The sequence below is a fragment of the Haemorhous mexicanus genome, chromosome 7, assembly GCF_027477595.1.
Source record: "Haemorhous mexicanus isolate bHaeMex1 chromosome 7, bHaeMex1.pri, whole genome shotgun sequence".
Lineage (NCBI taxonomy): Eukaryota > Metazoa > Chordata > Aves > Passeriformes > Fringillidae > Haemorhous > Haemorhous mexicanus.
This window is the reverse complement of record NC_082347.1, coordinates 22,945,286-22,961,234: the sequence shown is the minus strand read 5'-3', so window position 1 is coordinate 22,961,234 and position 15,949 is coordinate 22,945,286. Positions and strand designations below refer to the sequence as shown.

Below are 15,949 nucleotides of genomic sequence, written 5' to 3'. Positions count from 1 at the left end.
GAGGGAGTGATTCTGGCTGTCAGAATCTGAGTTTATATACCAAATGTCAGTGTTAGCTCAAGAGCAGGTTTTGGGTCACACGGCTGAGTCAGTCATCTTACTAGTCAATCATTTGTTAGATTGCCCTGTGTTATCAAACTAAGATTTTATTGGTATTAATTATTCATTGAAGACACACCTTATCGCAAACAACTGCAGATGCCAACAGAGATTAGGAAATCTGTAATGTGCTCCCAAAACTTGTTTTCTTTTATCCAGAGTTAATTGTTTAGGAAGTCATGGTAGCGGTACATTCTCCTACTGAGGCACTCACAGATATTCACTGTCACAAGAGCATCTTCCAAGTACTTCAGTGACATTTGGGTTTTCCTGTGGATGCCATGGGACAGGGAGAGAGAAATGGCAAGCGTTCCTCACAGCGGCTTATGAGAAATTTTAGGGAGCTGGAATGATGTGATGACCTGTTGACTATAAACAATTTGCAGATGTTGTTTTTCTACCTTGTTTTTCTGTTCCTCCCAAGGACAGTGTGTGAGAAAGATGTTTCTGTTAGTTAGCCAATAGAATAGAATCTATCTTACCACTCTATAAAAACCGCGTGGTTCTTTTGAATCAAGTCCTTCTTCACCTTTGCTACGATCCTGCCTCTCGTCTGTTCCTGCCCCGACCCTGGCGCAAGAGTGACATTTTCTGTTCTACCATATTGATTGTGCAAGCCCTCAGTAGTGTGAGCCATCCTTCATTGTTCCTGAAATCTTTCTGAGGTTATGAGTAAAGCTTACACTGCATGTGATTTGCCAAAGCACATGCAACGGTGTTTTCCTCAGTAATTGCAGAGCAATATCCCAGTCTCTCACCCTAGGGGTGTCTGGCCACACAAGAAGGGAAAGTATAAAATATCAATCTAGCAAGGCTAGAAAGGTCTCCAGACATGACAATAGACATTACTGAGTGAGATAAAATGAAGATGTTAGAAAAGGGGACAAGACATTGAGTCTCTGACCTCTTCAAGGACTCCTAGAGAAGAAAAAGAGAAAATCTCAGAGAGGAGAGAAACCCAGAACTTGAGAGAGTCTCTGGGAAATGGCTTGCCAAGCTGGGACAGAGATGCATTTGTCCAAGGCTGGGTACAGGCCATTGCAACCTGGCAACTTGTCCTTGCACATACCAAAGCAGCTTATCCAACCTACTGCTGGAAGCTGGCATGCACAGGTTCTTGTTTTGTTGATGTCTGACTCCACTATGAGGAGCTAGTGCCCTGGAAGTTCCCTAGGTGCTCTGGGAGACAGCAGAGCAGGTCTGGTGTGTTGCAAGGGCTTGCAAAAGAGCTGGAGGCTTCCTGCCCAAGATTGCACAGGGCCTGCGTACCAGCAGGGTCCCAGGAGCAGTGGCAAGGGCTGGTAGAAACCACTCTCAGGGCCGTGCTCAGCTTGTTCAGTCTGGACTTAACCCTCTCTCTCTCCTGAACTGTGACACATTCACAGATCAGAAGGTGTTGCAGGGGGATAGGGGATGTGGCGCTTGGTGGGAATTAGCAAGAGGCCTGCATGAACTGAGTGCTTTGTTAGGGTATGCTGTGTTTGCTGCACAGCAACGTGTTAAGGTGAGTTTCCCTTCCACTCACAGGAGCTCGTGAAGATCTCCATCCCTTGCAAACATTTTTGTGCCTTCCCTACAGAAGGGAGTTATAAGTCATCCTGGTTCTCTTGGGTAGGTGCAATAATTTTCTAGTTGTCCATTTAAAATCTTATTTTACTTCTTAGAGAGCCATACTCAATACTTTGGTGGAAAAACCTAATTGCCAACAAGTTTTGGCTAGTTGCTGGTCTGCTGGCCAGATTCCTGCATCAGCTCAGATGCTGTCAGGGCAGTTCATGGAAGTTCGTGTAGGTTCATGGACTTTTATCTAATGAAAGTTCATGAGAGTTTGCACTTCCAGATGAGGTAGCGGCCAGCTAGCAGCGTTCATGAACTTACCACCTTGTCTACAAAGTTCCCTTTTTCCTATGACACTCATTGATCAGACTAGTGGTCCACAGAGAGGTCTTCTTCACCTGCCTTCATCCTCTGCATGTCCTTCCTGTCTGTGGTGGTCTTGGCTGCTATCTAAACTGGTGCTGACAGCTGGGTCACCGTAATGCATGAGAATGATCAAATGGGTGAGGAAAAGATTTCGGAGGAAGAGAGACCTGCTTGTTTCATTGCAGCTAGGCTGCTTTCCGCTTTCCATTTTCCATAACAACTTCTTTCAAACAAAGCATTTAATTTCCCTGAATTTCAGGCTCATTTGAAGAGCCTCCCATCCCTACATGATCAAACACAGCTATTTGTTGTCTGTGTAGGAGCTAGGAGAGGGCAGTTCCCTGAAACCGTTCTCAGCACAGGTTCTCCTTGGCGGATCTACAGCACTTCTGGGGTTGTTTCATGTAGAACTATTCTTCAAGTCCATGTAGACATTATTTTGTTAGCAGAATAAAGTATTGATGGGTCAAAGTCTAATAAAAGTACTTCCCTATAGCTCCAAAGTACTTTACTGATTTTTACCCAATTATCAGCTGGTATTGCAGTCAAAGCATTTGGCAGTCATTCAGTGATGATGTGATTGGGGCATGCACAGTGCTCCGCTTCCAAAGAGATGAAGCCTCCCTCCCTGCCAAAGTTCAAATATTTTCCCTGGATATCTCTCCTCTGCTGCTGCCCAGTGCCCAGGCAGGCACTGTGGGGAGCACAGTTGGTTCATGAGGGCTGCTCAAGCCTCAGCTATGCGGGCAGCCAGCCAAGATCCATTGTTTTCATCTCCTGTTGTGCAGAGCTGCTGACAAAGTCTTACACTTTATGGAGCAGCCATCCTGGTTGGTGCATGAAATTAGCAGAGGTAGGCACAGTGACCTTCTTAGGCAGCTGGGATTGTGGCATCTTGCACAGCTGTGCAGCAAAGATGGGCTGTGGGCTGAGGTGGAAGGGCAAAGGAGATGCCCCCCTCAGACCCAGCTTCTGCCCACTCACCATGCCTGTGCTGAGGGCTGGCTGGGGCCAGGGTACTGATGCTGTACAGTGCTGTGCAGACGTCCAGGAGCTGGAGGATCTGCTGAGGGCAGAAATGTAAAGACATTCACAGTTCCATAGCATGAATGCAGAAACATGCATGGAAAGATGGACTACAAGGCATTCACTAGGTGTGGCTGCCTGATGTGTGGCTGGAGAGAAGACTCTCCATGACACCTTGCACTTGCAGGCAGGCAATGGTTGCTGGCAGGCAGAGTTTTCTCTGGGATCACAGAGGCTCCCCTTGCCTGTGTTTCAAGCCCAGCTCAAGGCCCCACCTGTCATTTTTGGTGGTAGGGGTCCCAGAGAGCACACCATCCTGCCACTTAGCAGCCAGGCCTGAACCAGTCCTGCAACTATCCCCACACAAACACACTGCAAACAGGGCTGTAAGTCCACAGCCAAGAGTGCTTGTGGGGAATCACCACTGTTTAGGTGTGCAAAGCCTTCTGAACTCCATGATTTCTCACAGATTTTATGTGGAGGGCCCTTTCTGTCCTTTTGTGTCAGCACCCCCTGTCTGGCATTTGAACCTGTATAATCTTTAAAGGAATGAAAGGGCATTGTCACTGTTTCTTGCACTCATGCCATGTATTGAGCAATTAGAGCAGCAACAGGTTGCAAGGGGAGAAGCAAGCAGATTTCCTACGTGTCCCAGCTGTGGGAAGAACTCAGGGTAGGAAAGAAACTTTGAAGACCCTCCTGGGGCTCTACAGTATGAATACAGACCCATCTCTTGACATTAGCTCAACTCTTGCCCTTTGATTTTCTTCAAAGAGCACAAGCAGACTCTGCTGAGTTCAGGTGAGGGCAATGGAAGGTGTTAAACTGCTGGGCTGGGTCCACCTGGGCACTTCAGGGATTTCTGGTCCCAGCTGGCTTCCCAATTTAAAGGGTCTAGGCTAAGAGCCTAGCAAGAGAGCAGGATGGGTGTTGTGGGGTGGTCCTGGGCTGCATCAGGAGCTATGCTCTTCTGGATGTTTCTTGGTTCCCTGGCTTTGGTTCTGGGGGCTCATGTCAATGGTTTTTTCTGATCCTACCCTGCTGACTTGTGGCCAAAAAAGCTTTCAACTCACCTTACCACCAGGCTCGGAAGGGAATGCTTCATTTGTGCTGACTACATGGGGTGAGGCAATACCAAGAGGTATTTTTAGCCATATCTTTGCCCAAATGCAGAGGTGCATGGAATGAGAGGAAAGGAACAGGTTTTGATGTGCAGTGCCTGTTGAATTTCACTGAAGTTCTGTGCATCTTGCACAATCTGGGGGCTGTTGATATGACACGGCAATCAAGGACTTGGTGGAGTGCTGTGCCTGGATCTAGATGTCTTGGCTGCTGGATTCTCTCACTGCTGTTCCAGACCCTAATACTGTCTAGGTCCCTGTTTCCTACAGAAAGGTAGGATTGTAGTGGGTCTAATCTGCATGGGGGGGACTCTGAAGCCCCTGCTGCTGTGTCCTCTTTCCCTAGATACTGAAGGGAAGGCACATGTTCTGCAGAATGTCTCTGGCTGTGGGCTCTTGGCATCTGGGACTCCAGAACCTCTGAATTCACATGAGGGTGCTGGAGTAGGTTGAAGGCTGGTGTATCTCTAATTAGCGGGAATAAAGCTGGAATTGATCAGTGACAGGAATAAAGCTGGACTTGATCAGTGACAGTCTGCAGATTCTCACATTTAAACACTAAAGAGCATTTCAAGTATTTGTTAAAAGGAAGTGACAGAAGAAAAGGGATATAACCAATTAAAGCAGGTGGTACGTTGCTATATTGGTGAAAGGGGGTATCAGAGTGGTGGTTTTTTATTTGCCTGGTTTGGAACTTTCCTTTCCCACCAGGTTACGTGTCCAATGTACTTATTCCATCAGTGGGAGCTCCATTCCCTTGAGTGTTCAGGTCTTCACGTTGCCACCGCTCCCTGCTGTGTCCCAGCCAGGTCCTCTGTCTTTGGAGCTGCGTGTTGCCTCAGGTAGGAGAGGTTTGCAGGACCTGCTCAAGGCTCTCAGAGCAGGGCTCTGGTCTCTGATGTGTAACAGTGGAGTATTGATGGGTCAGCCCAGCACTGCTTCCCTGCCATGGTGGGAACTTACTGATATGGATGGCTAAAGGATGCCTATTCCTGCTTCTTCCTGCTCTTAAATGGCTCTTGGGTTTCTTCTGTCCCAGATGGAAGCTGTACTTCCTACTATACGGACAGTGACTATCCTGTTGTGAAGACTCTCAGAGACCATGTTTATGCAGAGGTCAAGATCCTTCAGGGAACAGACCCAGACCTGATTTTAGTTCTGCACCACTGCTGGGCCACCCCAAGCCCCAACCCCCAGCAACAGCAGCAGTGGCCAATTTTTGGTGGATGGTTAAGTGACTTGTAAGCAACTTTGGGTTGGGGGAATAACTTGCTCTTTTTCACTGCTTACCTTTCCTCCTCAGGTGCCCTTATGCAGGGGACAACTATCAGACACAGCTGATGCCTCCCGGTTTCACCTCAGGACTACTGTTGCCCTCTCATTACCAGTGTTTCACTCTCTACACATTCACCTTTGTGGACTCCAATTCCCATGAGAAACTCTCTGGGCTGGTAAGATCCTATCCTGCCTGCCTTGTTTCATACTGCAGACAGGTAAAATGTGTGAGCAATAAGAACCTTTCATGACTATGGGTCTCTTGGCCTCCTTGGGGGAGTGGGGCAAAGACTGGGAAAATCCCCTGCTGAACCAGAAGAGGAGAGCTTGATGCCAACAACCTCGTTCCCTGAAGTGACTGTGGTAGAGGTTAGAGACATCACTTCTGGAGTGTGACAGAAAATGTGACTACTAGAAGGGTAGTAGTGTACATAAGCAAGTGCTAGTTTATCTGGTGAAATAACTTAGGGTGTTTACTCTAGCTATGCTAATCAATATTCTCTAAATTACATTTCTTGGCCAAAAGGACTTGGAAATAAATTTTGAGAGCCTTTTGAAACATGTGGGCTCTGAATCTCATTGAGCTCCTCCAGTTAAATCACATGAAATTCACTCTGCCTTGTACTGTTTGCTCAGTGCTCCTGGGATCGACTAATACCCAAAATTGGTCTCAGCTGTACTTAACAAGGTTCCCAGTGAAGTGGTGCCCGGGCAGCAGTATTGCAGGTGTCGGGGAGAAGTGCTGCAACGCTGGATCGGCCCGAGCTTGAAAGTGTATGGTGTAAAGGTTTCAAAGCCGCCTTGGAGCGGACAGCAGAGGGCTCCAAGGCTACAGGCTGGATGTGAAACAAGCCGAAGAGACCTTCCTGCCCTCCCCCTTAAGGACCGTGATATGGAGCTCTCTCTCCTCTTAGCAGCCGGTGTGGTGCTGTGGCTCTGGATTTGTCCCTAAAACAGTGTTGAAAACAGATGTTCTTGGTGATTGCAGAATGGCACTTGCAGAACGCCAAGACTTTCTCTTCATTCTGCTCTCTCTCAACCCCAAGTGAGTAGGCATGGGACAGGCTAGAACCTGGGAGGCAGCAGAGCTGACTCAAAGAGGCCATAGGACTATTCCATGCTGCACAAGGGGTAGTCCTTGAGGGGAAGGAAAAATACTTTTCCCTTTTTTTCTCTAAGGCTTGATTAGAAATTCTTCCTGTTAAGGGCAGGAGAGCAGCCGTAATTGTATTGCTTTGGGGCCTTTAAAAGAGAGGATTAGCACTTACACCTGGAAGCAAAGAACTTCTCAGTAACTTGCTTGAGGCAGTAGATGTTGTTCTTTTTAATTAGGTCCTGTTGTTCCTGTGTTATTGGAGGGTATTAATGAGTGCTCAGATCTGTGTTTTAATTCCTTTCCTATTTCAAGGAACTTCAGGAGCAATCTTATGTTTTTATTTTTCTAGTAGAAATGTTTTTCCCTGCTACTGTTTAGATAACCAGTGATCTTCGTCTGGCATGCTTTCAAAATCTAACCAGATGAAAAGACTGTTCCAGGTTGTATGGTGGGAGGGAGAAAGAGATCACAGACAGGAAAAAAACATCATCTGAAGATAGGTCAAACAGCCTCTTACTTTGGAGCAGGCTTCTGGCAACTAAATGACCTTGGTACAGGTGGAGCTCTCTCTGTGAAAGCTGAGTGTCAGCTCATAACAAGTCTTTAGTAGCAGTCTGCAATGTTATTTAACTGGGCAATTAGAGGAGTAATATAAACCACACCTTCTCAGCGCACCAGGCAGGGTGCTCTGGCATTGGTCTTAATTGTGTGTGTGTAAGCCAAGACCTAAACACCTCCTGTTTGCCCCTTCCTTTGCCTCAGTAAGGCAAACAGAAATAATTGCTTAGAGAGCTCAGACGACTGTGTGGATGCTGAAGGGGCTGTGAGACTCAAGTCTCTGCTGCCCTTTGTTGGGTTACTGAACCATCCCAAAGTGGCAGGGAGCTCTGGGTGTGTATCCTGTGAGAATTGCATAGAGTCCCCCTGCAGGGACTGTGCCTTTTGGTGCAGAGCTGTGTGTAGGAGACTGATATGATGCTTTGTGTAGGGTATGTGCAGTGCTAAGTGGAGGTGGGTGAGCAAAGGAATAAACTTAATTTCCTTATCCACTCTGGGGAATCTTCTTTCTGTGTTCAAGGCTTGCTACTTGGTCCTCAGCTGGCAAGAAGGCTGTGAGAGCAGTGAGATGGGACTTGTTCTTCTAAAGCACTGGTACAGGGTGAAAGGCAACCTGGAAGTTTCCTCCTCTCTTGCACTGGCCCTGTGTTCACTGCCTGGCCTCCAACACCACTGGGGTGTTATAGGCTCTCATGGCTCCTGTTATGCAATATTTGCTTCTGCAAAAAGTGTATTATTTCCTTTCTACCTCCACAGATGCACTTCTGGCTAACCTGTTTTCTAGGCCTCTCTTTAGTTGAGACTCATTGACTTTTCACCATGACTTTCTTTTGAATACCTGTGTGTAACTTCTTGTGCCAGCACCCTTGTTAGCTTCACTACCTATCACCAGGTTATACAGTTCAGTTAAAGCTGTTGGGGGGTGCTGTACACAGTGCCTTAGACACTTACAGGGGAAAGGAAGTTGCTCTGTCCAGGAGGCTGCTGCTGGCTGGGAATCAAGGCTGAGGAAGAGCAGCTTGGAGGCCAGCTAGGATCTGTCATTTGAGGCTGTTGTGCAGCGCTGCTCCTGAATCCAGATTTTCAGAAAATAATACCAGTGCTAAGCAGCAGCACACTTTGTCCAAATGCCCTCACTGATTCTTTTTGGAAGTACTGTGTGCGCTGCCTGTCTGTGGAAGCAAAGTCCAGCAAGGGCACCTAACAAAAGGCTGCTCACAAATTAACACAGGTTTTGTCATACCTGAACTTTCAAAAGGCTCTTCTCAGCCTCTAGATCTTTGAGAACATCACCTTCTTCCATAGAGCAAACTTCCTTCTTTGCCAAAGCTAAAGAAGACCTTTAAATGATTGGAGGTAACAATTCCTTTCTTGACTCACTATGCTCACCTGATACCCTAAAGGTGTGTAGTTTCTATACTACAAGCAGGTGTTCATTAATAAAATATCTGAAAACAATTACCATAATAGTGATACTTTTATTAAATTTCTTATGCTTGGATTATAATGTATCTTGGAGTGGAGAACTATACAGTATGTTACACATTATAAATACATTTATTTCTGAAAAATACATGAACATATTTAACATAATGCTATAATAAAGAAGAATGCTCATTTATCTTAGTTTAAAAAAAACCCCACAGAACACCCAACAAACTTATACCATGAATAGAGAAGGTTGTAGAAAATACCAGTTCATGACCCTATGTCTTAAGACACTTTAAATTCAGTTTACACTTTAAATTTCAGTTTACATTCTGTACAGTCACTGTAAAAAAGCTGGAGGCCTAATGGAGGATGTAAATTAATGCAGGATTTTTGTCCCCTGTATTTATGGAGATATATACAGAATATTCACAGAATAATCAAGTCATAAATCTTTCTAGCTTTGGATGACACTAGCAAGATATACAGTGAATAAACAAGTCCTGCAGCAGCAGCTACAGCTGAAACATTAAACACAGCACCTACTTTAGGGTGCTAACCTTGAGTCAGCACAGCCTTTTTTTTTTCTTTTTAATAGAGATTTGGGGTTGGGTTGTGGGGTTTGGTCATTGTGTTTGTGGGGTGTTATTGAGATGCTAAGTAACAACAATAGCAATCCTTCTGAGTACTTGAATCCTGCCCTCACTCATCCCTGCAAATTATACTGGCCCTGGAATGGCATGGCTGAGATGCTCTGAATCCCAGAAAAGATCCTCTTCTGATTTGGAGGACTTCAATGGTTCCAGCTGATATGGATGACCAAGGGAGAAGCATCTGTTGTGAAAAGACTAAGCCTGATCATTCCTGCCAGCTTGTCAAATCTTGCTTCTCAGGCAAGTTGGGGTTGGGGAGGGATTTTTAATCAGCAAATGCTTGACTTGTAATTATGTTATAATTTATGGGGTAGAACAATCCTTTATCAAGAGGCCATGTTAGTTTACTTAAATCTTTACCCCACGTGTATTAATTATTTTGCTAGTACTTATAAGAGCTAAGTGTGCAGAGACCTCTGCAACTGTGGGACATCCAGAAGCATGCACTGCTTGTTCCTTGAGTAAGGAAGCAGTGGACATGTGGCAATAAGGCAGCCACCACACACAGTCATGGTGTTTCACAGCTGTTAGTGTATCCCAAAAGAGCACCATTTTATAAAGGATGTATTTGAATTTCTTTCCCTTGTAGCCTTGCTCTCCTGAACTTTTCCCAGTAGAGAGCGAGCCATACGACAGCATGACGGCTCCCCCTACAGCCTCAGGCCCCACCTGCACAGACAGAGCACTTCAATGGAACTTAAAAGTAGGAATTCAAGCCTGGTGTCCTGTTCCCCATTAAAAAAAAGAGAAAATGATTGATTACACAATGGCTGGGGCAGAGGTTGCCTTGGATGCCCCTCCAGTCTCTTGAAAGGCTAATTCCTTCAGTGCTGCTTACTCTGGTCTTTACAATGAGTGTGTGCAATGCGAACTTCTGTGCAGGGTAGCACCAGAATCCAGGGACCTCTGGCAGAAGGAGCAGGCCCACAGGACAGGAAGCTAGTAGTGGATTCAGGAATGACCTTAGCTTTACGTACTTTGTTTTCCTGTTGGATTCCAGTGAAATGGCACAGCTGGCTATAGGCTGCTCTGAAAGGAGGAACTGTGCTGGGGACAGAGACTGCAACTCAAGTTTCCCAGAGGGAGGAGGCTGTCCTTTCAACAGCCACCTCCGCCCTGGACAATGAGTCTCTGGCACTCCTCTAGATGAAGCTAATGTTTATTTAGAGCTGGAGAAGTCCCCAGAAAGTAATGATAGTTTTAAAGCTTCAGTGTTTCAGGTAATTCTGTTCCCAACCCAGAGAAGAGGAAGAATTTCCAAATCTTAAAAGTCCCTGTTGCTTGTGTTGCCAAGCTGCTAACAGCAGTTTTCATCTGTGGCTTGACTTTTTAAGGTACACTTCAGATACAGGAGCGAAGCCATACGTAGTTTAGAATGTATCTGCCCACAGACCCTTCTCAACATCCCCCTTCCCACTTTCCCTTCCAACACTCAATTCCGAGTTGCTCTGTTGACAATTGTAGGATGTAGATTGCACAGAGTAACCCTGGGATTCTTGATTTTGTGTCCTTTGGTGTTCTTGCCTTGACTCTCTGAAACAGAAACATGCAGTGAATGTGAGATTAGAGAGAATTTCTCTGTATTTAGCCTGTGGGCTGAGTTGGGAAGGTGGAACATGAAGCTGAGGCTGGTTTTCTTTTAGTCTTTACTAGGGACAGATTGTCTCTTTCCCAAGACATCTCGTTGGCTTTTTATTTGGAAGTCTTTTAACTGACTGCAGATAAATTAATTTAGTGCCTTTTGTTTTGTAAAAAGGCTATGTGATGCAGCCTGTATGACTATAGTTGCCTTTAAATTGTGGGTTAAAAAAAAAATACTAAAAGCCAAAAGCTGGGGGACTATTAAAATGAAGATATATGGATTAGTTCTCAGTAGACATCAATCCACATCATTTGAACTTCAAACATTGGACCTACTTCTGACTTTGCAAGCTGGAGTGTGTCTGGATGAAGGAACAGGACTGCCTTGTTTTTGTGCTGAGAAGAGGTGAAAAACCCCGACCCACAAAGAAACACATGCTGCTTTACCTACTTTGCCTTTGTCCATTTGACTCAGGTTATCAGAAAGGCCATAAGTTTTCATTCTTTGTATTTTGTCCCAGAACAATCATGGAGTTCCTCTCAGTTTTCCTCAGCTCTGAAGACATAATGTCTGGCCTTAACAAATGGAAAAATACAAGTCAAGTTGACAGTGGCCAGAATTGCATGGCTGTGTTCTTAACATTAATATGCTGTGCATATGTATCTAAGCTATACCCAATGCAGCTTACCCTCTCTCCATTGTGAAATTCAGTAAGAGATGCTGTCGTAATATTTGTGGCAGCATCCAAAAAAAAGAGCCACAAGATGCAGCACTTGGCAGGGAGCCACATTGTAATGGATGGACACAAACATAATTTTGTTCAGAGCAACCAGTATTTTCTGCCTAGCTGGAAGACAGGGGATAGACTTGTGGCTGAACATCACACGGAAGTTACAATTTCTGGCCGAAAATAGTAAAGAAATGAAGTATTTTGAAGAGCAATACTAAGCTAGCTCCTGTGGACTGTCTCCAGCTTAATTTTTTGTACGTTATTTATTACATCTGAGTGACACAAGTATCATAGATCCTGTTTGGTTGAAATGACTTAATTACTCAGGCCTCCAGGACTTATGACAGACAAACCTTTTGAAACACTTTCTAAACTCATCTTTCAAATAGGTTCTGTTAAAAAAAAAAAAAGCTGTCATTTCTTTTTTGTTTTTTTTAAACAATATTTGGAAGTTATTTACAGAAAATAAATAGCTAATAGATATTTACTTCAAATCTTCAATTTGAAAAATTTTTCAACTCAAAGTCCTGACTAACGTGGTGCAGACTCTTTATTTTGTGAACAACTATATTGGAGTTTTTTCTAAATGCTGTAAATGTTTATGTTCTGTTCTGCTCTTAGCTCTTTTACAACGGACCAGTCAATCTTCTGCTTTGATGTTCTTTAATTCTTTGGTGGTTTCTCAACCCTGAGCACAGGGCTGAGAATACCTTATTAATAATCTTCCATGTGAGGAGCGTCATTCAGATCTGAGTCTGAGGTTCTTGTGCTCTTTTCAACCTTTACTACACAATGTTGAAGGTGGGGTTTTTTAATGTTAGAACTGCACTGTCCTTGCTAGCTTACTTCACGCTAACCACAATGTAGTCATCAAACAGCAGCAAGCTTTTGGATGCTTCAAACTGAAACTATCATCTTTACCATGAAAAATACTGTATTTGAGGTTAGCTCATGCCCATGCATCTGCATTAAAGCTCCCATAGATACCCAGGTGGGTATATCTGCACTGGAAAGTCAGGAGGAGATTGCCTACATTAGATCCTGCCCTGGAAAGTGGAGGACCATGTGCTGCTTAGGTTCACAACACCATAATGAAGTCAGTCATCAGTCTGTTCTGGTCCTTTGCACAGAATAGATGTTGCTTTGCAGGAGCAGATGTATTAGCAAGAAAAAGAAAATGAAATGAAAACCTGAGCCGGTTTAAAACAATGTATGACAAACCACTGAGTCTTGTGCCAGTATGTTTACCTTGGCAGGCCTCCCCTCTCTCCTGCTGAAAGAACCAAGTTCTCTTTGCTATGAGAATTCTTTTGTGGATGTTAAAAAAAAAAAGGGGGGACAGAAAAGAAAAACAAAACAACCACCCTGGAGCAGATCATTCATCATACACAGAGTAAGAGCATGAAAGGGAATTTGTTTTGACCTAGTTACAAAAACAAAGACACTTTCTCTAATTGCCTAAATGATTCAAGTGGGGCTGGGTGTCAAAAGCAACAAATCTCTGACTCCTTCAGAACTGTATGTTAATACAGGGCACCAAGCTCCAGCCTGTTCCAGTGCAAGACCTGGAGCCCAAAAAAGCCTGGGTAAGCAAAAGCCAGCCAACTCCATATGTCTGCATATACAAACAGGACCAGGAGCCAGGACAAACATGTTTCATAAATTATAACAGTGGCTTTAAATGCTGAACGTATCAGGGCTTCGTGGTTTGCTTTGCCAAGATTTGCAGATGAGTGAGACTTAATTGCTTTACCATTCTGGTACTGCTGCAGAAAGGGTCCCTCTTACTGTCCAGCAGCATTTGCTGGTCTGTCATTGATCCACTGAGCCTAACTTTTTACTTCATAGGAGCCTGAGGGTGACTGCATATCCAAACTGCCACATGAACAAGGTGCCCAGCTTTTCCACACACCACCAAAAAGGACAGGGTTTGTACACTGCTGTTGCTGGGTTTGGGGTAGAAAGAACAAGACCAAATACAGATAGGGCTGGAGGATAAGAGCTAGAATGAAGGAGAAAAGGAAATGGAGGGAGATCAGGGGCATGTGTAGAGACAAGGGTTTCATGTTGATATACAGGAGACGGACGTAGAAGAGAAGGCCGTTCATCAGCTGCTGAAAACAACCTGCAAAAATTAGTGTACAAGAGCTCTGAAAATGCCTGGATACAGCCAGGCAAAAAGCTGTCCATTTGGCATCTCATTGTACAGCATTTCCATGATAGCAGTAGTTGTCCATTCTAGGAGATTAATTTCTAGGGAGCTAGAATTTCTGCTAGGAGCTATTGGGCTGATCCTTCAGTGGAAATACATTAATTTAGGCAGCTGAGGACCTAGCCTTCAATTCTTATGGAGGGACTGCTGGCACTGTCCTCTGTGCTGTGGAGATGGGGCAAGCAGAAAGTTACAGAGACAGAACTTTTCTGAAACCCAAATAAAAGTGCTGGTTCTGTTCAGGTTAAGAGGGAAAGTTCACAGGAGTTTGTATTTTTTCCCCAGCTGGTTCACCATCTATTTTAGATGGAACTGTTTGATCTCTCTCTGCTTTGTGTTTCTTTCAGTTTCCCAAACAATAGGAGGAAGCTCTCCTGTTACATATGCTTGGGCCCCAACCAACCTTTTCCCAGCTGGAAAAATCACTCTATGTATTACAGAGGATTTTTTTCCCCAGCTGTAATTATAAGATTCCCAGTTCCCTTATGCATTTTGTAAGGTAGGTACAGGCTGTCTTAAGGGGAACAATAGGACATTCCTGAGTGCTTAAACAACTGCTGTTTCCCCATGATCACCCCCTCTAAAACTGGAGGAGGACTTAAGCACATTTGAGCTGTTCCGGTGGAGGTTACTGAGACCTCAGCTGAAAAAACATACAGGGAGGTGCACAGCTCCATGTAATGCTCCTGCTTTGGTGACTAAGATACCCAGGCTCTTCCTGTTACCTGATTACATACACAAACACTCCAAATTCACCAGACTAGCTGGGAGGACTTGGCAAGTGCACAGGGAATATCTGTGCAAGCAGAACTGTCACAGGGACATGCACAACACAGTTTAGTTGAGAGGCCAGGCTACAACCAACCTGGTAGACAAACTTGCCCAAGGGAGCAGCATGGATCCCTTAATTGAAATAAGACCTCATACTTGACCCAAATATTAATCTACAGCAACAAACGGTCCCACCCATAAGCACACATTCAGCAAACTTCATATCTTCTTCCTCTGACAAAACCATCCAGCTGATCCTGACTGTCCCATCGAGGTACAATATGATCTGTCCCACTGGATGTAAGGTGTGAAAGCCGACAAAGAGAACATTAATGCTGACTGCAATGCTTAGGAGGGTGAAGAAAGACAAATAACTAGGCTATAGAACGGCTCTGGCTAATTCTCATCATCCCCTTGCCCTACTGGGGAGAAGCGCCTTATTTTAGGGACCCTAATGTTTCCCTGATTCTCACACAGGTAACATCCAGTTGGGATCCTGGAGCATCTGGGCACTAAGGAAGCAAATACTACTGCTAGCCAGGACCAGCATATGCAATGGAAATAAGGTAAGGAGTGGTCTTCTCCAGGCAACAATAACCAGAGGTAAAGCTTCTACCACCTCCTCCCAACAGCATCCACTCACCTATACAACTGTGGGCAGGACCTCTTCAGAGCAGCAGAACTCAGCCCCAGCTTGTTTTGGTTTGTCAGCCTTGTCTTCCTCATAAGGTCTCTCATTCTTCTCCAAGCATGGCTCTCACCCTAGGGAGCAAAAAGAAACCACAACTTAAAAGACCAGAAGCAAGTTGCTGGCAGACTTCATCTGGTCAACACACGATTCTTTGGGGTACTCCAAGGTGGTGGGAAGAGGGAAGTTTCGTTATTTCAGACAGATAGGGATCAGGGTCCACAGAACATTTTTTACACTGCAATGATGCCCAGTGGCCAGCCTGTACCTGTATAAGACAAGGAGACAAGGATTGATGAACTCTGAGTAATACCATCTTTTTCATATTTTGTTTGGTAACATATCTCTACCTAGGACTCTGCTGTTCTTTCTGATTTAGGATTTCAGAGAGTGAGGTGCCCTCACTGGTGAATGCTGAGTAGCTGCCTAAGGGCACGTTTTACCCTATTTATATGCTGTGCTAAAGGATAAGATTGGTTTGGTTTCCTACCTACTCTCATGCATGCAGGGGGCCTTTACAACGAAACCCAAAAAAGCAGTTTGACTCTCTTATCCTTTCTATTAGGCCAGGTGCATTTGTATCAGCCTTTTTTAAGGTGGTAGCTTTTGTGGAACAAGAATTAGAAGAGATCAAGCCTTTGTTTCCCTGTCACACAGCAAGCCACAGCTATTGGTCTTACATTTGAAATGCTAATAGAGATTATCAAGAGGTCAGGGAGTCTCAGGAGGCCACCTCTAATCTTTGGTCTCTCTAGGCTGGGCTTATCTGGACCCGTGAACTAAATGG

At 44.8% G+C, this 15,949-nt stretch overlaps 2 protein-coding genes across 2 annotated transcripts in view; one reads left to right on the top strand and one right to left on the bottom strand.

Moving 5' to 3' along the window:
• Positions 1–3,971: 3,971 nt before the first annotated feature.
• Positions 3,972–8,302, top strand: LOC132329610 (zona pellucida sperm-binding protein 4-like). Its single transcript, XM_059850806.1, is given in 7 exon segments — positions 3,972–4,058; positions 4,060–4,171; positions 4,516–4,605; positions 4,823–5,011; positions 5,209–5,398; positions 5,473–5,620; positions 8,252–8,302. Coding segments are annotated over 7 exon segments (867 nt in total).
• Positions 8,303–8,556: 254 nt separating this feature from the next.
• Positions 8,557–15,949, bottom strand: part of LOC132329609 (uncharacterized) — a 52,348-nt gene continuing 44,955 nt past the window's right edge. Inside the window, exons 8-9 of the mRNA XM_059850805.1 lie at positions 15,118–15,236; positions 8,557–10,712 (exon numbers count right to left, since the gene is read on the bottom strand). Coding sequence (XP_059706788.1) covers positions 10,550–10,712; positions 15,118–15,236 — 282 coding nt within the window. The 3' untranslated portion in view covers positions 8,557–10,549. The remainder of the gene's footprint in view (positions 10,713–15,117; positions 15,237–15,949) is intronic.